A 27,295-nucleotide genomic window follows, 5' to 3' on the forward strand; every position below is an offset into this window, starting at 1 on the left:
ACATTTATGTCAAAAATGAATGTTGTTCTGACTAGGAATTTATTAAATGTATTTTATTTATATATTTTATTTTAAAGCGGGGTTGGGGCGGGACTAGGGGCGGAGTTGGGGGCGGGACTAGGTGGCGAGTAGATTTTTTGGTTGGGCGAGTAGATTTTTGAGTGATTTGTCGAACACTGTATATATATATATATATATATATATATATATAAACACTGTATGTGTATGTGTGTGTATATATATATATATATATATATATACACATACACACACAGTTACATACAGTGTGTGAGTGTGTATATATATATATATATATACACACACATGCACACACACACAGTTACATACAGTGTGTGTGTGTGTGTGTGTGTGTGTGTGTATATAGTGTGTATATAGTGTGTATATAGTTTTATCACTCCGGGAAGAAGCCCACCGACGGGTGAAACGCGTAGAGTGTTTACTTTACCACAGCCTTTATGTAATCTTTATTCTGAGGGACTTACGATGGATCTGATGCAGCATTTTGGACTTTATTCTTTGTTCCTGTTATAAGCAGACTTTGGAAACACATCCTGTTCAAACGATATGAACATACGTTCAACACAATCTAGCTGCAGCTGAGTATTACCCTCCTTACTGTTTGGGCATTACCTGTCCTTGCAGTGCTGCGCATTGTGGTGTTTTCAATATGCATGACTCTGTTTGCTAATATGTCTTTATTAGTTATATTTTTTGTTTGCTGCATCAGTTCTTATTGTTTTCATTTTTGGGAAATGCTGTTCAGGGTATAACTATTATTATTGTTATATTATTTTTCCCTGTGTGCTCCTTTTTTCCCCCCCCTGTTTTTGGTATACATATTAATTTCTTCTCCTGGCTATATACTGGGTCATTGACTATATACTTTTTCCAACGCAATGATTTATCATTTTTAGGTATATATGTCAGTGGGAATATATTTTGTATTGCCTATTATGTTAGACTAAACTACTTTGTTGTCACTATTTAAATCTTATTTAGACACATTTTAGTCTTTCTTCTCTTTGTAATACTGATAGTATTTTATTAGTAGTACTCTATTTATATTTTTGATACATATATATTTTCAAAGGCTGTCTTTAGTACTTTCATGTTTTTAAGTTAGTGTGTCTTGCTGTTAAATCAATAAAATCTTGTTCATTTTTTCTGAATTGGCGGAGCATCTGTTTCTTTTAAACAATCTTTATTTTATAGATTAGTTTAGGTGTAATTTAGAGTGCTACTAAGGGGATTGTCTTTGTCCTTTTCATTTGTGTGTCTTATATAGTTTTCACTATCCCCTAGCACCATAAGGTCCCATTTAATCTATTTACTGACTTTATTTGGGGTATATATTTTATTTCACCCTTATAGTTAGTTATAATTAAAGGGCTTGAGTTAACCTTATATACTAGGTGTTGAGCAACTTTTCCTTCTGTGTGTTCTATATATATATATATATATATATATGTGTAGAGGTATCAGTACCGTGTTAGCCGAGCTTCAATAATCAAAAAATAGATAGATGATACCGTTCTGTGGCTAACGAAATGCTTTTATTTGTGCGAGCTTTCGAGATACACTGATCTCTTCTTCCGGCGATGTTACAATGAATGAAGTTAGCAAAAGCTATACTATAAACAGTGTCTATTGGAATGTTATCTGTGCTGGTCCTTCCCCCGGTGTGGATGTGTTTTATGGCTGGAGGTGTCAAAAGGTTCCTGAAAGCAAGTGATGAAAGAGTGTGTATGTGTATCAGTGTGAATAAAAATGAATGGAGAGCCCACAGTATATACAGTGCTTTACAAAAGGTGTGTGTGGAGTGGGAGTGGATATAAATGGTGTGGGTGGGTGTGGAAATGTGAGAGTTAGTAGCACAACTACAAGTGTGTGTGGATACTATGTGGTCCCTATTGGTGTATAGGGATGGAAAAACAAGGAGAATAAGTATGTGTGAGAGACAGCTGTGTGTGCATACATATAGCACAGTATGTACAGACATGGCCTATAGCGCTCATGGGAAGAGAGTTCATTTGTGTCAGTAATGACTCATAAAATTTCGATCTCTGTTTAGGCCACTGCTAAGTGTCCCGAACAGTTGCATAAATTTGTATTCATGCAACCGTCTCTCTTTCGGTGTTTTAAGATTACCTTTGAGTATGGCAACCCTCAGATCGTTCATCTTATGGCCAGAGTCAGAGAAATGTTCGCCAACAGGACTGTCTCTTGTTCCGCGTGTGATGCTGTGGCATTGCAGGTTCATTCTCTTGTTTAGCCCCTGCCCTGTCTCACCTATGTAGTAGCAGCCCCCTGGGCATTTCATGCACATGATGAGGTACACGACATTGCTGGAGGAACAGGTGAACCTTCCTCTGATTTTGTATTCCCGATTCCTGTGTGGTATTTGTATTGTGTCCGCTGTGTTGAGCATTGCGCAGGTTTTGCATCTTGGGTCCTGGCATGGTTTTGTCCAGCATTCAGTTGTACTGCTGAATACTTTACTCCTCACCATAATATTCTTGAGATTATGGGGTTGTCTGTATGATAATAAGGGTGCTTCAGGGAAGACCTGTTGCAGTCTTGTATCTTCCTGGAGGATGGGTTGTAGTTTCCTGGTGATCTTGCGTAGGGCTCCTAGGTGTGGGTTATATGTGACCACCAAAGGTACCCTGTCGCTTGTCTCCTTCTGTTTGTATTCAAGGAGATCACTTCTTGGTATTCTGGTGGCTTTGTGAATTTGCTGGTCTACAATTCTGTGGTTATATCCACGGTTTATATTTTTATTCACACTGATACACATACACACTCTTTCATCACTTGCTTTCAGGAACCTTTTGACACCTCCAGCCATAAAAGACATCCACACCGGGGGAAGGACCAGCACAGATAACATTCCAATAGACACTGTTTATAGTATAGCTTTTGCTTGCTTCATTCATTGTAACATCGCCGGAAGAAGAGATCAGTGTATCTCGAAAGCTCGCACAAATAAAAGCATTTCGTTAGCCACAGAACGGTATCATCTATTTATTTTTTGATTTTATATATATATATATATATATATATATATATATATATATATATATATATATATATATATATATATATATATAATATTATTACTGCTAAATTCAAGGCTTTGATGTGTGGAAACAGGCCTTGTTGTGATTATATTCAAAGTTCATTAAAGTGTATAACATTACTGGTTCAGTATGCTTGAGGGCCTAATTGAGTCAGCTGTGTATTTGAGTCAGCTGTGTATAAGTTGTATTTAACAGAAAACAAGGCCTCTTTGCAGCCATTAAGGCCTGTAATGTTGGTCTGATTCTATATCAGGGCTGCACAACACGCGGCCCGCGGGCCGCATGCGGCCCGCCTGGCCTCTCTGTGTGGCCCTCGATGAGATTTAAAAAAAAAAAAAAAAAAACTTTGAAGAAAAAAAAAAAACTTTGAAAAAAAAAAAAACTTTGAAAAAAAAAAAACTTTGAAAAAAAAATGGCGCCGATTCCCTGCGGTCCCGGCGCGCATGCGCTAGGCCCGCTCCGTCCCCCCCCCCCCCCTCCTGCTCCCAACATGGGCCGGAGGGGGAAGCAACACGCAGCTCCTCTGCGGGCCCGATTCCCCCCCTGCTCCCAACGTGGGCCGGAGGGGGAAGTAATAATTAAATAATTCAGCTCCTCCTGCGGCCTGCTTCTCACCGCTTCCCTCCGCGGCCAGGTTCTCGCGTCCACCACGAGCTCACCTCCCGTGCCCTCCTCCCCCCCCTCCCCCCAGCCCGCGCCCCCAAGCCCACCTCCCGTCCCGGGCAGCTGCTGCAGGGATATCGGGGGCAGGAGGAGCAAGCGTCCGGCGGCAACCTGCACCCACCCGGGTCAAGGTAAGTCACTGTCACCCACCCACCCAGTCACTGTCAAGTCACTGTCACCCACCCAGTCACTGTCACCCACCCACTGTCACCCACCCACCCAGTCACTGTCACCCAGTCACTGTCAAGTCACTGTCACCCACCCAGTCACTGTCACCCACCCAGTCACTGTCACCCACCACCCAGTCACTGTCACCCACCCAGTCACTGTCACCCACCACCCAGTCACTGTCACCCAGTCACTGTCAAGTCACTGTCACCCACCCAGTCACTGTCACCCACCCAGTCACTGTCACCCACCACCCAGTCACTGTCACCCACCCAGTCTCTGTCACCCTGTCACCCAGTCACTGTCACCCACCCACCCAGTCACTGTCAGTGTCACTGTCACCCACCCACCCAGTCACCCACCCAGTCACTGTGTCCCACCCAGTCACTGTGTCCCACCCTGTCACTGTGTCCCACCCAGTCACTCTTCCCACCCAGTCACTGTGTCCCACCCCGTCACTGTCACCCACCCAGTCACTGTCACCCACCCAGTCACTGTCATAGTCACTGTCACCCACCCAGTCACTGTCACCCACCCAGTCACTGTCACCCACCTATCCACCCAGTCACTGTCACCCACCCAGTCACTGTCACCCACCCAGTCACTGTCACCCACCCACCCAGTCACTGTCACCCACCCACCCAGTCACTGTCACCCAGTCACTGTCAAGTCACTGTCACCCACCCACCCAGTCACTGTCACCCACCCAGTCACTGTCACCCACCACCCAGTCACTGTCACCCACCCAGTCTCTGTCACCCTGTCACCCAGTCACTGTCACCCACCCAGTCACTGTCAGTGTCACTGTCACCCACCCACCCAGTCACCCACCCAGTCACTGTGTCCCACCCTGTCACTGTGTCCCACCCAGTCACTCTTCCCACCCAGTCACTGTGTCCCACCCCGTCACTGTCACCCACCCAGTCACTGTCACCCACCCAGTCACTGTCATAGTCACTGTCACCCACCCAGTCACTGTCACCCACCCAGTCACTGTCACCCACCCAGTCACTGTCACCCACCTATCCACCCAGTCACTGTCACCCACCCAGTCACTGTCACCCACCCACCCAGTCACTGTCACCCACCCACCCAGTCACTGTCACCCACCCACCCAGTCACTGTGTCCCACCCAGTCACTGTCACCCACCCACCCAGTCACTGTGTCCCATCCAGTCACTGTCACCCAGTCACTGTCACCCACCCAAGGGGGGAGAGTGATGTGAGGTGCAAGGGGGGGAGAGTGATGTGAGGTGCAAGGGGGCAGAGGGATGTGAGCTGCAGGGGGTGGTGGGATGTGTGTGGTGTGTAGGGGGGTATTGTGTGTTTGATGTGGAGGGGTGTATTGTCTGTGGGTGAGGGGGAGAGATGGGGGTATGAGAGATAGATGGGGAGTATCGCAATGGTTGATAGTGTTGGGTTCTGGGGGAGATATGAGGATGATGATGATAGGTGCTGGAGGAGAGATGATGATGATGATTTTACCCGTGCGGCCCAATTTATTTTTCCTTGGAGCAGTTCGGCCCTTCGCACTTTACGAGTTGTGCAGGCCTGTTCTATATATTATATATAGAGTGTAAAACTAAAGGCATTGATGGGTGTAAGCAGGCCTTGTTGTAATCATAATCAAAGTTCAATACAGCTGACTAAATTAGGGCCTCACTCATACTGATACAATAATTGTAGCAAGTGTCCTAACATTTGTATACACAAGGGCTGTTTGCAGACAACACTGGCAGATATATATATATATATATATATATATATATATATCAGTAAATATATACACACACACACACACAAAGATAGACAATGTGTGTGTGTGTGTGTATACATATATAGATAGAGATACAGAGATAGACTACAGATATATTCATACACACTTACAGATCTGTTATTGTAACCACAAATCATACATGATCACATGCCAACATGATGAACTATGAATGAAGATAAAGGTAAGTAATGTCTAACAGAGTGAAGACACATGAAAACATTACATTAAAAAGTAGGCTGTTATATGGGTAATTACATTAATTTGTATGTACATAATATTAGCATGAAATGACAATATAAATTTCAATAATACACCTGTAACATCTAATACTGAACAAGAGCTAAGTGAATGTCATCTTCCATATACATGCAAAGTGTGTCATAATGTATTAACATTAATCAACTGATGATTAATAGATATTCATATGTTCTAAAATATGCCTTCACTCATTCAGTGAATGAGCATTTATAAACATTCATGTGTACAAGGACATACTTGAATGTTTGCAAGCATCTGTACATGATCATACATACACTATGCATGAAAGTGTCTGCAGTAAAGGACACCAGTACACAAAAATATTTAGTGAATGTGCTTATTTATTTTTGTTTATCCTTTTGAGAGCGAGTCACAGGCCTGCTTGTTGGCTGTTGTGTTCGCCTTTTCCCTGTGCCAAGTACTCTGGCCTTAACTGTAGCACTTGTACTGTCCTGTGGCAGTTCTGGGACACTGGTTGTGGGCTGTGGCACTTCAGGGGCACTAAGTGTGGGCTGGGGCAGTTCAGGGGCACTAAGTGTGGGCTGTGGCACTTCAGGGGCACTAAGTGTGGCCTGTGGCCCTTCAGGGGCACTGAGTGTGGGCTGTGGCATTTCAGGGGCACTGGGTGTGGGCTGTGGCAGTTGAGAAACACTTGATAAAGATTGCAAGAGTGGTGGTGGAGCACTTTCTGTTTTTTGTGTTTTAATCTTCTTCCAAAAGCTGGTTATTAGTAATTGTTGCCCTAACTTTCTTTTGCGTGTCTCATTTGTAGTTGTCCGTTCCATATTTTGAACAGATGTAAGTTGTTGGATGTTTACAGGGACCTGCACAGAACTTGCACCTACTGTACCGGTATCATCCAGAACTAGGGAATGAAGAACTGATGACTCTGGAGAAAAAGTAGCAGCATGTAAAGATCCATCCTCTGATGGGGTAAAGTGGAATTGTTGTTCTCTTGCTGTACTCCGAAACTGATTTTCTTGGCTTACATTCAGAACTAGTGCTTGTAATGTCCTGTTTACATTTTGGATTTCTTTAGGAACTTGGATGATGACATTTTTAATTTGTGACATTTCTGATATTGACCTTTCATGCATCCTTTCATGCAGTGACATCATCCTTTCAAGCATTGACATCATTTCTGAATGGTGACGATTTTCTTCACCCAAGATTCGTTCTTCAGAAGCTGCAATAGCTGAGTAGGTGTCACGAGCAGGAGGACTTGAATGCTGTGTTAATCCAGGAGTGTCAACATCTTCATGGTCACTTGAGAGAATTTGTCCTTGAGCGGCAACATCTGGTTCTACAAATAAATAAAGACATTATGAACTGACATGGAACTTTCATTTTTTTTAGACTATAATGATAGTTCTCATAGTGGAATACATAACATGTTTCCATAATTAATTATTTGTGTCCAATTAAAAGATGATGCTTGAAGCAACAATTAAGTTTCGACTCAGTGTGAAAGAAGAAAGAATTAAAGTTTGTTGTAACATTACAACTCCTAGCTGATACTTGAAAACAGACACAATACATGTTGTGTCATGAAACACTACATCTCCTGTGTCAATAACTGATGAGAAGTTCATTGCATGTGAAAGGCATTTATTTTGCATGGCAAATGAAATGCTTCCAATGTAAACATTATATGGCCTGCACCTCATACACTCCCCTTCCATTCTTGATGATGACCTTGATGAGACAGGTGACGTGTTCAGAGTCACGTGTCACAGGTGACACAGGAGCTGGCGGACCAACTATATAGAAGAATAACATCAGAATTTCATTTTCATGTGTACATTATTAACAGTAAGTATCTGTAGTGGGAGTACTTATGGCTAAATATCAGCATCCCGTAAGGAAATCACAATTCTATGGTTAGGGCAATCTGTATATTATCCATCTTAACCTAAATGTACATGTGAAACTAATCGTCACATTTCTTTTGAACACCATACAACATACATACAATGTTCATGCAGGAATGCGTTACAAAATTAAATGGTCTGTTGTACATACGCTGCATATGTTGGGTATTAATATAGCTACAATTATGTACATCACTACCATACATGCAAAGTTGACTCTGCTTATAATTCAGTAACTAATTGTGGAAATGTGTATGAATGTTTTTAGTGATCTGTCTGAACATTTAAGACAAGCAGGTGTAGCGCTCAATGTGGCTGGCACTCAGCAACACATGCAGTGTGTCGCTCACAGATGGTACTGGTGTGAGAAGGTGGCGTATCTATAACGATAACAATAATATATAACTGAACGAATGACTAACGTACGTTGTAATATATCGTAGACTGGTGCTTGAAAGTAGTAAGATAATTACCATTTCTAATGAATGCGATGAACTTGTGTTCACCTTGTCAGCTTCTAACAACTGTAGTCCCTCCCCCAGCACTTGACACCACCATGACCTCTTAGATGCTTCTCCCACCTGTAAGCCCTCCCACAAGACTTGACCCTACCATGACCCTGTGATCTGGCTCTCTGCCCGACACCACCCCCTCTGTTCACCTCTATGCTGTGATTACATATTAATTGAAGCTGGTTTCACACACCGATACATGAGCGAAATACAAATAAGAAGTGAGCTAAATATGAACACAATTAAATACCATATGGTACATGTTCCTATTTATGCTCACATTATACTACATGAAGTGAAAAAAGAGCTTTCATAATACATAATGGAATTTGTTAGTGAAAATTATTCATGTTCGCCTTTCAATTGACAATATTCCATGCAAGACTTTATTACGCAGTAACTGCCTGTTTATAGGTGTAACATAGATTATCACAAATATATATATATATACACTGCTGAGACACATCAAGGTTGAAACAGCTGTCTGTGGGTGGTTTTCTGGGTATGCACCTTAACCCTGGCTATGCTCAAAGCTGTGACCATGCAGCAAGCTTAAGCCTATAGGGAACCATGTTAAAAATGGGTTTTGAGGCAAAAAGTGACACTGTGTGCTCATTTGCATGTCATTTCCCAGAATCCCTTGCTGCAGTGGAAGTGCTGTATGCTGGGTGATGATGGGGAAAGGCGGGGTTGCAGACCTGCCTAAGACATGCAGATGAGCATACAGTTGTATTTGCATATTATATATATATATATATTGGTATATATATATACAGTGTATATATAAATATTTTTTATTTTTTATTTTTTGTGGACAACTATATATAAATATAGATATATATATAGATATACATAGAGAGAGATAGATATATATCTGTATATATATATAGAGAGAGAGAGACATATATACAGATATATATGTAGGTATACTTATATTTGAAAGAAATTATAAGTTGCAGCGGAAATATAGATAAGAACTGTAACATAGGACACGCGTAGTACAGTAAAATTTGTCACCTGGTGGAAATTTAGCCGAATAAATTCCGATATCTCTGTCCCCTGGCAAACCCTCCACGACGACAGGAAGACATTTTTCACGCATCTGCTCCTCCAATGGAGTTAAGATTAGAGATTGTGCTGGCGGCCCACCTCCAGTGGCAGAAGCATGCATCCGTTGTGCTTGGATTTTTTTCTTTAAATTGGCCTTGATATCATCAAATCTCTTCCGACAATTCATGCGGTCCCTGACATGATTCCCACACGCAGACACAGCCAATGTTATTTGGTCCCACATTTCTTTTTTTGAGGCTGAACTTGTCCGCCCTTGAAATATATAAAAAATATATGATCTTACAAATTAATAGAAAGATGAACATTTTACAAAAATGATACCTGTTCCAAGAGATACCAAACATGCTAGTTTAGGTTGAATATGTGTAGCACATGAGCATGTACGTGGAAACTTACAAATCTAAGGAAGCTTGCATGATTATTGTATAAACTTTGTCAAACTTTTTTGACTGAATGTTATGGTCGTTATAAAACTTGAAGGATTATGTATGTAACAATTAACTTTAATTGATAAATATTAGAGATTAATAGTGTGATATTAACACATGTCACATGAGATAGGATAAAAAAAAATTGAACAATCAATGCAAAGATTGACTTACCTAATAAATGCCCATACAGAGAGTCATAGTGCTCCAAAATCCCTGTGACAAGAACTCTGTTTTCCTCATCATTGAAACGAGGATTACGTGGCCGCTCCACACGTTTCTTCCGACCACGTGCAGCCACAGAGCTTGGCTGCTGCTGACTGGACTCTCCTTCTTCCAATGGAAGAGACTCCAAAAGCAGCCCACCACCAACCACCCCACCACCAGACACCCCAGCAGCACCAGCAACAGACACCCCAGCAGCACCAGCAACAGACACCCCAGCAGCACCAGCAACAGACACCCCAGCAGCACCAGCAACAGAGCCACCACCAGCACTCGCACTCACAGCAACACCACTCGCACTCCCAGCAACACCAGTCACACTCGCAGCAACAGCACTCCCCTGAATCCTACGTTCACTCAGACGCGTACTCACATGACTACCAGTACCACTCACACCAGCATCACTCTTCCCACGCCTTTCGGCCATACCTATAGCACTCACAAAGAACAAAAAAGAAATTTAAACACAATCGCACTGAACACTTACAAACTGAACACAACACAAAGATGTTAACAAAACAATACAGGACAAACCGATCACAATACACAGCAACTCTCTCTGTCAATCTGAAATATGCAAATCGCCCAGCTCTGTGTGTCTCTCTCTCTCTCTCTCCCAACAACACAGAGAATGAATAAAAATACACGCTAACTTTAAATGGTCCGCTCAATCAAAAACATGCTTGCTTCGGCAGATTCAGCAAGAAGTTTTATTGGTGAACCTAACACCACCTCGCCATGCACGCCGATACGTGTGTGTGATCGGCAAATCATCGCCAGAGTGGGAACAAATGTTTTCAGCTTGATTCGGAAGGGATTCGGCACTTATTGCATACGGCGAGGGAAAATCGGCAACATCATGCCGATAGTGAACACTTGCCGAGAGCACTTTTTCGGCACTTACTGCATAGAGCCCGTAGTCTTGATTTAAAGGTCCTGTGGCCAGATCGCAAGTTGCCGATCTATTATCTCAGCCACCTCAAAGAATTTAGTTAAAGTTCGTTAGAATTCGTTCCAGAGTCACCAGGGCTAACGAATTCCGAAGTTTGGAGCAAATCCTTGGTTACGTTGTTATTAACCCCTTCTCTCTGGGACCGGTTTCCACTGTGCTGGAACAAAGTCTTACGTCTTTACCTCATGGATCGAAATTCACGAATCGCCCTGGGGATACCTCGGGAGCCATAGTTATTGACTGGCCAAGGATATCTCTATCATGTGGATCCAATCGCCTCGTGGGAACAATTTAACCCAGCAATAGCCGTGTTGCCCACAGTTCATAAGACCGGGCAAAAAAGGCTCTCCGGTGTGCAAAGCGCATGGATCAGTTTGATACCCATGACACTTTGCATAGCTGGGATACACCCAAACTTTGGCGCCTCTGAGTCTGAGATTTGGCCTAGAGGAGTCAATGGCCCGGCATCTGTTATACATCAGATTGCCGGCCATGTATACATTATGGGTCTCTGGGTCTTTTCATCCCTGACACTTCTTTAGACTGGGTGTCGCCAACTCGGCAAAACCCCTTTGAAGCACAGGCATGAAAATATCCCCAGCTCATTCACCCATCTCACATCTGTATGTCCGAAGAATTTCTTCCCGGGCTTACAGAATACATCCTGCCTTACATTTTAAATCTGCAGTTTATACACACTTTATTACAACATCATGTTCTGCTTGTGTTACAACTGTAATTTATATATATGTACAGTATGTGCATGTAGTGTTTAACTGTACTTGCACCCCAAAAATCAGGTTGCCAGGTGCTTCCGTTCCCGAGTTAGCCTTTGTAATTGAAATCCGGACGAGGGGAAGCAAAGTTCCCACACTTGTCACGTCAATTGACACACTTCCCACGGCAATAGACGTTCTGCCTTTCAAGTTACAAAGTTAACAAGGGACGGATACATTTTATCGGTAAAACACTTTGAGAATCTAACCGCAACCACTTATTCAATTGACTTGTGGTTACGGGTCAAACTGATAGTAATGGATACCCATCTCACAGACAGCCCTTTAAACTTTTGCTACGCTTCTTCAATCAGCGCTAGTGTTGGGCGCTCACTACTCCCTCTTGTGTCTGTGAAAAGTATAACAGGCCAAATGCATTTTGTCATTTAACATAGCAGGCAGGGAATGGCCTGCAAATGTGGGGTAAAAAATGGCTGGAACAGGGCAAACACAGTAATTCATGGCAAACAAGTTTAACCCCTTCATTCCCAATGCGAGGGGAGGATGACCAGCCGGGTATAACATCTTTATTCAGGCCTGATCACCTCCTTGCTCGCCACAGTATGCAAAGGTTTGCAAGGGCATACCTGGACGACATTGCTATCTTTAGTCATTTGTGGGACTCACACTTAGTGCATGTAGCGGCGGTACTAGCCAGGATTAGGGAAGCGGAACTCACCTTGAAACCTACCAAGTGTTTAGTAGGGATGGCAGAAGTACTGTACCTAGGGCACAGGGTGGGTGGCAGGCATCTTATGCCATAACCAGCTAAGGTGGAAGCAATAGTGAAGTGAGCCTGGGAAAAATCCTTTGGCATGTAAATATGCCAGGGGTGAAGGAGCTGAGGGTATTTTCCTTCCAACACTTCAAAGACCCCCTGTTAAGTGGGAGACCCTAAGTCTAGTGAAGTGCAGGGATGAAAAGCCTCAGAAATTCAAAGTGTGAAAATGGCATGGATTTTGCGGAGTGCCAGATCCCGATACTCAGCATGAGCCAATCACCCCTTGGGGCCAAACCCCATACTAAGGGTCGCCAGCAAAGGGGTGTACCCCAGGTATGCTAAGTCACATGGGTGTCAAGCTAACACATGCGTGGTGTAAGCAGGACAGTCTTTTTGCCCGGTTTTGTAAACTACGGGCAAATCAGAGATTGGTGGGTTAAGGGTTTCCCACAGAGGGGATTGGGCATGCATGTTATAGATAGGTCTGTGAACCCTATTAAACTGCCCACTGAGCTATCCCCAGGGTGATTCATGACGTAACCAAACTTTGTACAAGATTCTGTTTGTGTACAGCAGTAGCGGTTCCTGGACGCAAGGCATTAATAACATCGCAATCAAGGATTCACCCCAAACTCCGGAATTCATTAGCTCTGGTGACTCCCGAATGAATTCCTACGAACTTCTACGAAATTCCTTTATTTGGCTAAGATATTAGATCGGCAACTGCGATCTAGCCAAACGGACTTTAAACCAGAGACTGCATTTCTTGCGCTTTCTTGCAAAGGACAATTTATTTTGTTTCCCCATCCCTGTAAGTGTTGTATTAAGTGTATTCTGAAGTTGTCGTGTGTTTGTCTATCAAGGAAATAAATGACAATTTATTTTGCCTCCTTGTCGTGTTCAATAAAGAATCCCAAAAATATAAAAAAGTGTTGATAAGTTCGTGTCCACCGTGATAGCTTATATTAACTGGTGGCAGCGTGTGGGATACTGATTGAACCTATAGTATACAGTAGACTCCTGTGGGATTCTGTAGTGTAGTGGGGGACCTCGTGGCTTGTGAGCTCCCCAGACAAATGGCAACTTACACACACTTCTAATGAGCACAAGATACTTCTTTGTGCCTTTACCCATACCCCGATAGCACCATGAGTAATCGCTCAGGAAGTTTCCGATCCTGGGACCGAGAGAAGATCATGGAGAGATGTGCCGGATATGGTTTACCGAAAGATGGGCGTCAAAGCCACAGCTGGAGGAGGATTGGAGCATCATGAGGACCGAATGGTCCCACCAGAGGGGCATGTCCCCGTAGCTAAACTATTATGGGAACATGCAAACTTCCTTGCCCAAAACCAGTGTGCATGGGAAAACATTAGCCAAAATGCGTACCTGGCTCAGCCCGTGTCCTGGCCTCAAAACGATGCGGGCCAACATAAAAATGCTGATAACGAGATATATATGCATCAGGATTCCATGATTGACTCAACCATGGCCGAAGCGGATCAGGCTGGCTGCAACAATGGATACTAGGTCATTGTTGACTTCTTAAATTAAGGTAAATACCTGTATAATGTAATATGCCTTAATTTACAGAATTGAGAATTAATTTAGTACACATGAGAGCAGCATCTGCATCATATCCCCAACGCATGCGCTAAAGTATACACACACGATGTAGCATAGCATAGCAACAATTATAACATATATACAGTATGTGTGAAATTGCATTGTAATAATCCGTGTGAGAAATATTTTTTTATAAAATTACATCATATATGTGCATCAATACTATGAGAATACTGACAAGTGATTATCTACATTATAAATAGATCAGTTCACCAACAATAGATTGCTTACAATTCTGCATGTAATAATATTGATGCCACGTCATCATGTGAAGTGGCTATGTAGTCATGTGACGATGCTGACTCGCCACTATGAGAAGCTGCATTAATACGCCCAGCTCATGTGCGTGTGCAATAGAGCTTGATGATGGCCACCGTGAAATACGCAAAGAGCTAGATAAAGTTGAGCAGCATTTTGTAACACATATTACGATGTTCAATTGTTGACATTTCAATGATCTATAAGCATATGTCTACCTTCTGCGTTAACCTCTAAAGTAATAGATGCATATTATTACAGCACACGCCTGGTTAAAGCAACATATTGGTATTTGTACAACATTTTCTGAATATGTTATTTATTTTTCAGATATCTACTTTAGGGATCGACTGTCCCAAGATATGAATTGACTTGTCAAAAACCACATCTTTAAATGATAATTTTAGGATGCTTTCAAAGACTGTAGCGATGATTTATACAGTGATGCTTATTTCTGCTAGTGGTACATGTGTTACGAATAACACATAATCTAAGTAATTATTCCTAACAAAATATGTACTCATACTGATAGTAAATATATATTCATACATAGCAATGATAATATGTATTTGAGTGTGATATTTAGAAAAAATTACACAAAAAGATGTTAGAAATGCACTGAGTCTGTATATGCACGATAATGTTGACAATTTTTTCATTATCTATATTAAAAATACATTTACAGTAATACTAATTAAATATGTAGAATTAAAATATAACAACTACATATAATGTTATGTCTAAAATAGTACTATGTGTTGAGATAAATGGTGGTTTAATATCGTACTATATACTGTACATACCATTAATGATATTATATTTTTGAGGTAAAGATGATTACTACGGCAAAATTGTTTGAACAAACAAACATCTGTCATATGTACATTTTTTAAAATAAAAGGACATTAAATAAAGCCATTAACACACATCTCATCAACATAGAATTTAAAACATGAAGGATGCTACTAAATATAAATAGCGTTACATTATCAGGCTTAATACACACACACACACACACACAAACACATATATCTATATATATATATCTATATATATACATATACAGAGAGAGAGAGAGAGACAGTGGCACATTGTTAACTAGAAAAAAACTGATGCTCATCCCATATGCACATACAAAACAGATATTTACCAGGCGTTGATCTGGGAAACAGAGACAGCACACAGCAAGTTTGGTACAAAAAACTATATTTACATAAATAGTACAAGGCACTGCATCCAACGTTTTGGTCAACGGAACGTGACCTTCCTCAGGGATGTGCAATGAATGAGTGCCAGTGACACACCATATATACCCATACTAATGAAATAATTAATGCTACTCACTCGTGTGGGACCCGACAAACCCGCAGAAACACAAGTGTGGAGTGTCCGTGACACGCAAGCAGGCCGTGACACGCACCGCCATCTTGGAGGAAATCACATGGTTGTTGTTTAGACCAATGGTGACTCGTGCCCACGCTGTCATGGTGATGTCGGGACACACTGGGTTGCGCTGTGCACACGGGCGCTGGAGTGCGGTGCAGTTCCGAATGTGCAATGACAGTTGTATGCTTTACAGTCCTGTGACACCCCTGCTCTTCAGGCGCATACGCAGCACTGGGGAGTCGCATCTCAATGCGTGCTCCAGTCGCCGGCTGATGCGTCATCGCGAGCGGTGACGCTCATTGGTCTAAACAACAACCATGGGATTTCCTCCAATATATATATGCGTTATATATATATACAGTGGTTGACAAATCACCAAAAAATCTACTCGCCACACAAAAAAATCTACTCGCCACCTAGTACCAAATGTGTGCTGCTTGGGCCAATATTTACTCGCCCGGGGGTTAAATCCACTCGCCCGGGGCGAGCAAATGTATATGTTTGTCGAACACTGTATAGATATATATATATATATATGTATATATAAACATACAATACCGTTCGCACGGGAATCAGCAGACAGCACTCAGGTTTGTAAAAAATAAACATATATTGTAGAAAAAATGAAACAAATCACCAATGTTTCGGACCCACATCCTCAGGATCTTTAATATGATTATGTAAAATTAGAAACACTAATACTAGTCCTATATTTGTTAGGGAATTATTATTAGTAATTAGACACGGACAACAATATATAATGGATTTTTTATCAAATAATTTAGTAGTAACATTTCATACTCACTGTCTTAACACTGCAATCTCTTGGTTACAAAGAAGTTATTGTTTAACATGATGTCAAACATCCAGAAAAAGAATAATTTTCGCAATATATATATTTAAGCTTCATTAATAATAAGCATAAAAAGTTACTGGACAAAAATCTGGCTATTTTTGCTCTTATCACCAGCTTATCAGGGTTTATTGAATCGGTGAAGGCTTTTTGGTGATAAGCTGGCGATAAGTGGCTTATCGCTGTTTATAGCATGAGGCATATTGAGTCATCCAAGACATGATATACGTCTCATTCAATATTCATCTGTAGTTAATAACAATCTAATTGCATCACTGATTTATATAGGAAACTCTCACTCAACAACAAAAATTACAAAAGAGACATTTTAAAAACATGTATTCCTTATATGAAGAACCTGATTTGAGGAAAAATCAAAAGGACACAACAAATATAGTTACACAACAAGAATACCAAAAGTAAGTTTAAATTTCCCCTTGTTTTACTGTTTTTGATTTATCCATTGACTCAATTTATCTGATCGATCACCTAATGTTTTTTTTACCTTTGAAATTATTGAATTTATAATTAATCTTAAAAAGACCAAACCCTTGTACTGTACATATGTTTGCATGTATTAAAATATAAACCATTAAACTCAGATGGGGTATGTGACGGTGAGGGGGTACCCAGGCCAATAATGAAGGTATTATGCCTGGCTGGGTGCCCCTGAGCCATATTGGGGAGTTTGAAGTGTCATCTCGTCAACCCAGTTATAGCATATGAACTGCATTGTATTAAAATATTTCTGTGTGTTTTACTGTTCCAGGAGTGACAACTGGTAGAGATTCACAGGGCATGAGTTTCAGGGGGTATTTTATGATACAATGTTGTCAGGTTGTGTTTGTGTAGAAGGGGACCAGAGTTGCTGGCTACCCCGAAAATGTACCACAGAATCCTACCAGATTCCTTGGGACATGCAAACACAGACCACCGGACAAAATCCTCCCTAGGAAGCAGTTAGGCAGCTCACCACCAAGGTCTCCCTACTTCAGCACAGACCAGAACAGTAAGACTCAACAGGGGGATAAATCACATTCAAGGTTCCCCCGGTATATACCCAAACCCCAGTATAAGGGTTCAGAGTCTCTTCCACCAGGTATAAGGTGGCGAGAGTGAAAATGTTTATGTCCAGAGCTTAGAGAATAAAAAGCGGCTTTTTTGCTAACTTCTGTTAGGAAGCTCCTAGCACTCTGAAACTGGCTGTATGCATAGTTCAGGTTGAAACATATAAAACGACCATAACTCGATATTGGTACCTGGGGTATAGAGTGGGTGGAGGGCACAGGAAGCCAGAACCAGAAAGAGGGAAGGCAATAGGGCAGGTTATGGGTTTTTTAGGCACTGCAGGGTAATTCAAGAAGGTCATTCCCAAGTACAGCACTGTGGCCAAACTCTTGACTGACTTGACCCAAAAGCGACTCTCAGTTCTGGTAGCCTGGTCTCCTGAGCCTAGAGTAGAGGTTCAGGAAGGTGGTCGAGCTAAGGTTATAAAGCTGAGCATGTTTGCAGTGTTTTAAAAGTTTAAAAGTATTTTTCTCATGTGTGCCAGGAATGAAGCTAGTGATTGTAGGGAATATATACACTCACTCCACCCCTGACACCAATAAACGAACTCATAACTTTTAGCACGCAGAAGACAGGATACAATATATTTTATTCAATGGGTATTGTGGCGATGAAAGGATTAATCAGGCCATTAATAAAGGCATTAAACCCAGATGATTAACCCTAAATCACATTGGGAGTGAAGGGGTTAAATGTATGTGCATCACCCAGATGTGTTTTCCCCTACACCACCTTTCTTGTCCCCATTTTGCAGTCTATTCCCTGACTGTGGTAATAAGAATGAATACAAACTGTGCCATTAGCTTTCAGACACAAGATGGCGCTATGAGCGCTGAACCAAGCACTGTTTGAAGATGCGTGGCTGTGTATGGGAGGGCCGCTTTGAAGTATTAGTATCCATTTAAAAAACAGAGTTGGGACGGGGGGGGGGCAAAAACGCAGCTGGGAGGGCAAAAACGGAGCTGGGGGGGGGCAAAATCGGAGCTGGGAGAGCAAAAATGGAGCTGGGGGGGCAAAAACGGAGCTGGGGGGAGCAAAAATGGAGCAGGGAGGGGGGGCAAAAACAGAGCTGGGGGGGGCAAAAATGGAGCTGGGGGGCAACAATGGAGCTGGGGGGAGCAAAAATGAAGCTGGGGGGCAAAAACCAACACCTCTCAGCACCGACTAGCCCCGCCCCTCTGTTTCTGCTCTCCAATGCACCCGCTCTGCACTGACACAGGCACTCACAAACACTTACTCACTAAAACACACACTTCAGAGGAGGGAGGAGGAGGAGAGCGGAGGTAGTAGAGACAGGGGCTGCAGTGAGTGCATGCGGCCAGGTGGAACCCCTGCGACTGCTCCACGGAGCCCCAGGGTTCCACGGAACCCCGGTTGAGAATCATTGCTGAATATGAACTGAGGGCTTTCTAAGTCATGGATTCCGGAAAACCAAGCTGGCGACCAACCTTGGTGCCTCTATGTTTGTCCAGAGACCGTATTTGAAAGGCTCAGGGATGCCAGGGTGTTAGAACAGGAGGGGCGGTGCAGTTATCTTTGAGTAACCGTATCCTGGCCTAACACAAGGCTATCCGATGACCATTTGCCGAAAATCCAGACTCTGTGGATCCTGAACAGAGGGTGGGATAGGTATGCAAAGAGGCAGAGATGCCAGAATAGCCCATGCCCCCTTGCTACCTGAGAAAAGTTGCTCGTCCTGCTTTACAATGCTGGCAAATCGGTGATTGGCTGGCAGGAAAATTCCCATGCTAATATAAGCTGCACAGGTTAGTGTATGAGAGCCTGAACGCTTAAGAGGGCTGCAGCCAATGGGGAGCAGAGATTCCAAGGAGATTCCAAGCGCCACATACACAGTAGTGAATTAATAGATGTCCAGGACTTTACATGAGTAACTACCGGTCATTGGAAAGTGCTCTAAATGTGATCTGAAGGAATTTCGTTCCAGAAACGGATTTGTTAGCCCTATCCCCAGTAAGTGTGTTAATCTTGAATTGTGTAACTTTGTGTGTTTGTCTTTTATAAGAAATAAATTACCATTGTCATGGTAGACAAGGTCTTACCAACAAATAATACCGTGATTCTGGACTGAGCAGTACAAGAACCACCCTGCCTAGCCTCCCCTAATAGATCTGGCAGAGCACTGTTCGCCGGATCCCCCATCGGTGGGCTACAAATGGTTAGCACCGATGCCACACTCGGTGCCACATACTCCTTCAGCATATTAATATGATAGGTCTTATTCCTCTCTGCCTCAGCATCTACCTGTACAGCGTAGCTGTACTCGTTCATCTTTCGGAGTACCGGGTACCAGGCAGCCATTAATTTGTTCTCCCAAGTAGGTTTGAGAACAAGTACTTGCAGTCCTAGGATGAACTCTCTGCTACGGGCATTCTGATCATACCAAGTCTTCTGCTTGGTCTGAGCAGACCTAAGGTTGTCCTGTGCCAACCCCATGAGCATCTCTAACCGGTCTCTGAGATCTACCACATACTGAAGCACAGAAGCATCCGTATTGGCAGTCTCCCCTTCCCATCCCTCATGGAATAGGTCCATAGGTCCCCGTACCCTGCGACTATACAGCAGTTCAAAGGGAGAAAATCCGGTAGATTCTTGCGGTACCTCTCGGTATGCAAACAGCAAGTGCTGCAGGTGAATCTCCCAGTCTTTGCCCTCTGCCTCTATAAAGGTTCGCAGCATCTGCTTCAGGGTACCATTGGACCTCTCACACAGCCCGTTGGTTTGGGTGTGGTAAGGGGTCGTGCGCTTGTGCTTCACCCCGCACGCATCCCAGAGACACTGGAGCAATTCACTCATGAATTGCGACCCTTGATCGGTTTGGATCTCACTAGGGAAACCTACCCTAGTGAAAATGGTTAATAATGCCTTAGGTACTGCTCTAGCATCAATGGTGACAAGTGCTACCGCCTCAGGGTACCGGGTGGCATAGTCCACCACCGTGAGGATGTAGCGCTTCCCTGACCAGCTAGGAATCATGAGGGATCTCACAAGGTCCATAGCTACATTCTGGAAGGGTTCCCCTATTACCGGTAATGGGTTACACTGCATCCCTAAACTGGGTGCCTACCTCTGGCCACCCACTTGTCAAGGCTAAGTCGGGGGGACTGGGAACAGATAAAGGGAACAATAAGTCAGGGTCAGTGTGTGACTTAGTCTGGCTTACCTGTCTGGTCTCCGCAGAGACCCCGGGAACTGTAGGTCGCAAATGCAGGGGGACAGGGGCTGGTTCCGCTGATATCTTGGCTGACTGGCTCCTGGTGATCGCTGCAACAGGGGCCAGCTCGGCTGTGAACATGCAGGTAACATCCCCAGGTCACTGCCAAGTAGGACCTCGGCATCCAATCCAGGCAATACCCCCACCTCATTCATGCCATATCCGGCACCCCAATCCAAATAGACCCGGGCAAGCTGGTGTGACCGCGGTCTTCCATTTGGCATGGTCACTTGAATCCTGGTGCCTGGGAGCAAATCCTCTGGCTGCACCATATCAGGACGTGCCAGAGTAACGGTGGCACCGGAATCCAGCAAGCCGTCCGCCTGCCAGTCCCCGATGGTCACCCTCCGCAGATGCTTCTGCTGGCATCGTTGTGTTGCAACCTGACTGACGCAACCTGATGTCCTCCGATCTGTGCTGCTGGTTCCGAAGTGGCAAGTACAGGTTCTCCCGTGGACGTCCCTATGTGGGTTGATTCCAGGGTTGTGCTTGGCTCCTCTGTGTGTGCCAGTCGCACAGGGGCAATCGGCCTCGCAGGTGGTGATCGTTGCACCTGATGGAGTCACCCGGACCGGTCCTGGGCTGGGCAGTCTGGCCTGTGATAACTGAACTTGTTGCAGGTAAATCCCCGCCTCTCATGTCTAAACTCTGCAGCTTTGGGTGCATTGCCTTCTGCTGCAGGCTTGTGGGACCACTGAGGGGTGTTTTTTGCTCCCTTGGCCGGGCTGGCCGCATCTTTGGGAGCATCTCTCTTGTTCATCAGAGCCCTGCTGGCCACATACTCATCCGCCATCCTCGCAGAATCCACATGGGTTTTGGGTTTATGGTCAAAGACCCATGCCCTCACGTTCCAGGGGAGCTGCTGCAGTAGTTGCTTGTGGAATATAAAGTCCAGTAGTGTATGGAAGTATGTAGAAAGCCAGTGCATCAGTGGATTTCTACATACTTTGTCTTGTTCCATCCAGTTGCTCGAGTGACGAGTTCATATATTTTTGAAAACAGAAGAAGGTCATTTTCACGTGTTTTGCATGTATTTTATTTCCCCTATCCAAATACCTTGGAATTTTCTGGCTTTTTGGATTTTTGTACTGGGGGCGTATTTATCTACATAAATTGACTTTATGTCATGGATCATACGGATATTGAAGAGGACATTGTCCCCCTGGAAAGTTCCAGTTATGCTTTTACCTGTTCTGACAACACTGCAAGATTAAGGAAGGCTCAACTTGTATTTGATAATGCGTTTTATATTGAATGTGATGACACAACTGATTTGAAATATCATTTTACACGATTTGAAAAACTAGTTACAACAAGAATTCGACTATGGTGGGACATAATATCTATTAAAAATTATATTAAAACCAAACGAATACCACGTGGTCTTCGAATCAAAAAATCCCCCACATTTGGTTTTCCAGAAGATTCCTTGGAAGTCAGCTGGAAACAAGTGCTTGATGAATGCTCGTTTAAACTAATGGACCTAATCTTGTCTTTTATAATCAAAGGGAAATTACAAATTGAAGTAGATATTGAAGTTTTGCAGAAGAAGTTAAGTGAATTTACAGAAATTAAAGGTTTCCTAGAAATGGATGTAGCATTAGCTAAGAATATAAATAAAGTGGAAAAAGAAATTATGCAGAAAAAGCAGGTGAAAATTGAGAGGGACAAACAGGACTATTTAAGAAATCAAATCTATATCTGGCAAAAAACAGTCATCAATAGAAAGTCCTATAATCCCTCTCAGATTAACAGCTCTGCTCCTGCAAAAGGAAAAACAAAACCTTTTTTTCAAAAATCAATTCTTAAAAATAAATCTGGTCAGTTAACTACAAGTCAAGAATCAGATGCCTCAGATACTGAGGCCTCAGGACATTCTGTTTCATTCCGCACACAATCTGAAAATGAAGAGAGACATTCTGAAAGATCAAAGAAATCAAAATGCTCCAAAATCCAAGTCTGATTGGGGTGGAAAACCAGATGAGCAGAGTGTCACGCCTGTATGCCCGCAGACCTGGCAAGACCCCAATACTGAGGTGGGAATGGTATTACACCACACACCCACAGCAGTGGGAGCAAGCCCAGAGTGTGGTATAGCGTTGCTGGGCCTGTTGGAAAAGTGGTTCGGATACTTGCAACGTCTTGTAGGGTTAAACGTAAGAATGGTTGTGTCCATGCGCCAAAGTCCAGGGGTACAGAGAGCAGAGTAGTCGAAGTTCATAAGCCAAGTCCAAGGATTCCAGAGGTCAGCAAAGTAGAGTTCGTAGCAAGGTTCAAGGGTTACAGAGAGCAGGGTAGTCCAGGACGAGCAGGGGTCAAAGCCAGGGAAATCCAAAGTAACACAGGAGCAAGGACAAGCAGGAACACAGAGGAAGCAAAGCATAGGACTGCACACACTGGGATAACAGGAACTATGCAGAGCGATGATAGAGAGGACAGACAGGGATTATAAAGGAAGACACACCAATGGGAGAGATGGGAGGAGCAGAGAGAGAAGTGGGAGACAACAGGGATAGGTAAGGGAGAGAAGAGGAGGAGACAGAGGGGTCAGACAGAGAGATAGCTTGCAGGGAATGGGAGGAGGAGTCAGGAGAGTGACAGGCCTTATAAGAGGAGCGTGTGCACGCGCCCTCTGTAAGCTGAGAGTGCGCGCGCACAGGCTGCGTCACGAGACGCGCAGAGTGCCGCGCCGCGGGCACACCAGCGGAGGGAAGCGGAGGAACGGAGGGGATCGCCACCGGAGGTGGGGGAATGGCAGTGGGCATTGAGAGAGTCTGGGAGCGGGGAGCGTTGCCGCAGGGGCTCGGGGACCGCGCAGGTGCGCGAGATTTGCGGGTATGCGTTGAGGCAACGGGGCAGCATGAGAGGTAGAAGGAGTGGGACAGGAGTGGGTACGCATAGGGAGATTGGCAAGGGAAGGGACAGAGGGAGACAAAGAAGGAGAAGGAATCCCCTGAACTGTCACAGTATCCCCCCCTTGAGGATCGAACTCAGAGCGATCCAACCAAGGCTTTTGTGGAAACTTTTGGTGGAAAAGTTGGAGTAATCTTGGGGCATGGATATGACGTGCTGGTACCCACGAACGTTCTTCCGGACCATATCCCTTCCAGTGGACCAGGAACTGGAGTTTGTTTTTTGACCAGCGGGAATCAATGAGGGATTGGACCTCGTACTCCTGTTGTCCTAGGGTGGAGACTGGGTTTGGTTTCCGAGAGGGAACAGGAAAATGAGAACTTTGCACAAAGGGTTTAAGGAGGGAAGCGTGAAACACGGAAGGAATCTTCATGGTGGGAGGCAGGTCAAGACGATAAGCGACTAGGTTAATCTTCTCTAAGATCTTGAATGGGCCCAGGAATCTCGGAGATAGTTTAGGTGATGGCGTCTTAAGCCTGATATTCTTTGAGGATAACCACACCCTGTCACCAGGTTTGAAAGAAGGCCCAGGTTGACGATGACGATCCGCCTTGGTCTTTTGTTTGGCAACCGCAGATTGTAGAGTTTTGAAGATCTTTTTCCAAGATTCCTGTAGATTAGCAACATGAGAGTCGGCCGCAGGAACGCCCGAAGGAGAAGGCGAGAGAGGAAGGCTACTGGGGTGGAAACCGAAGTTAATAAAAAAGGGAGACTCTTGAGTAGACTCATTTTTGAGAGAATTTATAGCAAATTCGGCCCATGGCAAAAGATCCACCCAGTTGTCCTGCGAGTCAGATATGAAGTATCTTAGATATTGTTCTAGAGTTTGATTCATCCTTTTGGTTTGACCATTGGTTTGAGGATGGTATCCTGAGGAAAACAAGAGAGAGATTCCGAGTCTCTGGGAAAATGCCCGCCAGAATTTAGAGATGAATTGAGATCCACGGTCAGAGACAATAGAAATGGGAACGCCATGTAACCTGAAAATTTATTTGGAAAAGACATCAGCCAGAGTGACAGAATTAGGGAGACCCTTGAGGGGAATAAAGTGTGCTTGTTTAGAGAACCTGTCCACTACGACCAGAATGGGGTTCATTCCTTTGGAATTGGGCAATTCGACAATGAAATCCATCGAGATATGCTTCCAGGGTTGTTCCGAAATGGGCAGAGGTAAGAGAAGTCCCGACGGTTTGTGATGGAGTGTTTTACTCTGGGCACATACAGGACAGGCACTAGTAAAGTCAAGAATATCTTTGTTCATCTTTGGCCACCAAAATGTCCGCTTAATGAGATCTGCTGTCCTTTTGAAGCCTGGATGACCGACTGCTCTAGAAGAGTGACCCCAAAGTAAAATTTTATGGCGAAAGCATGGAGCTGCGTATAAGCGTCCTTCTGGTACCCTGAACCTGCTGGGAATGTGAGCTTGAGCTTTGTTGATTTCGTCCAACACATCGAAGTTGTTAGCGGAAATTATACATTTGGCAGGAAGAATAGGTTCCGTGGTTTCATTAGCTTCGGTTTCTGTGGCGAACTGACGAGAGAGCGTCCGCTTTGACATTTTTGGTACCAGGAATATATGAAATGGTATAGTTAAAGCGGGAAAAGAAGAGCGACCACCGAGCTTGACGGGATCCCAGACGTCGGGCCCCCTTGATATACAACAAATTTTTGTGGTCAGTGAGGATAGCAACTGGTTCCTTGGTACCCTCCAAAAGGTGCCTTCATTCTTGGAGAGCCAGTTTTATGGCCAAAAGTTCACGATTACCAACATCATAATTCCTTTCAGCAGATGAAAATTTCCGCGAAAAAAAACCACAGGGGTGGAGTTTCTCTTGGGTGGAAATCCTCTGGGAAAGAACTGCGCTAGCTCCCACGTCCGAGGCGTCGACCTCCAAAGTGAAGGGGAGGGAGGTGTTCGGATGGCGTAGGATGGGTGTTGAAACAAAAGCTTTATTGAGTACCTCAAAAGCAAGAATAGCCTCCGGGGACCAGGAAGTGGTATCGGCGCCCTTCTTGGTCAATGCAGTGATGGCAAGCGCAATAGAAGAAACATTTTTGATGAATTTCCTGTAATAGTTGGCAAAGCCGAGAAAACGCTGCACAGCCTTGAGTGAATTAGGCAGCGGCCAATCGAGAACAGCTTTCAGTTTTTCTGGATCCATGGAGAAGCCTTGGCTGGAGATGATATAGCCTAAGAAGGCAGTAGAGGTCTGGTGGAACAAACACTTCTCCATCTTGGCATATAGGCGATTAGAACGGAGCCTAGAAAGCACTAGTTTGGTATGTTGAATGTGTTCCCCCAGGCTTTTAGAGAAAATAAGAATGTCATCCAGATAGACTATGACAGATTGTATTTCTGGAGTTAATGCTTTAAATGATTATCATAACCTCTGTTTCATCAACAGGGTGCACATTTGTTTTTATACTGGTATAGGAATATACTTTTAAATTTGCTTTTTTTGCTTTTTTAGTTAGATAAATTGTTTAAATGTGTGTATTTTTATACATTTTGTTACTGACTGCCTAATACGAGCTCCCCGTCTGTTTTTGCATTTTTGCATAATTAATTATGATCCTATGGGCACCTGTATATGACTCTATGATCGCTGCCTCCACGATTTGCCTAAGGCATCATGTGGGTGTGCGCGTAAATGGTGTCAATATTGGAGCTATTATTGTGTTCTACATTATCCACCCATTTGTGTATAGCAAGGACGGGGTGATTGGAATTGTTTCCTCAACGTTGCTCGTCTGCGCATGCGCGGACCGACGGGACAGAAGAGTTCTCTTATCGCAGGGCTGGGCTTGTCATAGCGTCCGGGTGGGCGTGAACTTCTGGGACTGTGGATTGGCTTTGTATGTGGTAGGGGCTCCTCCTGGACCTAGTCGTGTGGCGCATGCGCTAGAGGAGCGATGTATATTGGTTAACGGGGGTTTGTGACGTCATTGTTTTGGCACCAAAAACGGCAGTCAGCTGTATTTAAATGTTCGGTATACCGTGTATGGCACTTCTTGATAAAGTGCACTAGCACGAAACGCGTAGAAGGGTTGCAGCCCTCTATTTTATGGCTTCTCAATAGAGGACTTTGTTTGCCAGACCTGCTACCCTCACTTATTGCTGTGCGCTGCACACTCTTCACATTCTGACTCTTTACCTGGATACAGCGGCACGCTTTGGAAGGGAACCACTGGGGGATAAAAGTATCGTGAGTACGTTTACCGGGGACCAACCCAATGAGGTAAGGGGAGGGTGTCTCTGGGCAACCTACCCCCACCTTCAGGGTATTCTTAGAGCCCCCTTATAGGTTTAGTACTGTTATTATCTGATTAGTCATTACCCAGTATGTGCTCCCCTCCATTTAATGTATAAGGACCCAAGCACTGTTGAGCACCATTCTTTCACCAAACTATGACAAATGTTCCCAATACATCGCGG

At 43.9% G+C, this 27,295-nt stretch overlaps 1 protein-coding gene across 2 annotated transcripts in view; it reads left to right on the forward strand.

Moving 5' to 3' along the window:
• Positions 1-27,295, forward strand: part of PKD2L2 (polycystin 2 like 2, transient receptor potential cation channel) — a 1,160,187-nt gene that overhangs the window by 1,095,579 nt on the left and 37,313 nt on the right. For both annotated transcript variants that reach the window (XM_075601557.1, XM_075601558.1), the window contains one exon: positions 16,935-17,065. In XM_075601557.1, the coding sequence (XP_075457672.1) occupies positions 16,935-17,065 (131 nt within the window). The remainder of the gene's footprint in view (positions 1-16,934; positions 17,066-27,295) is intronic.

This window comes from Ascaphus truei, chromosome 5 (genome assembly GCF_040206685.1).
Source record: "Ascaphus truei isolate aAscTru1 chromosome 5, aAscTru1.hap1, whole genome shotgun sequence".
NCBI lineage: Eukaryota > Metazoa > Chordata > Amphibia > Anura > Ascaphidae > Ascaphus > Ascaphus truei.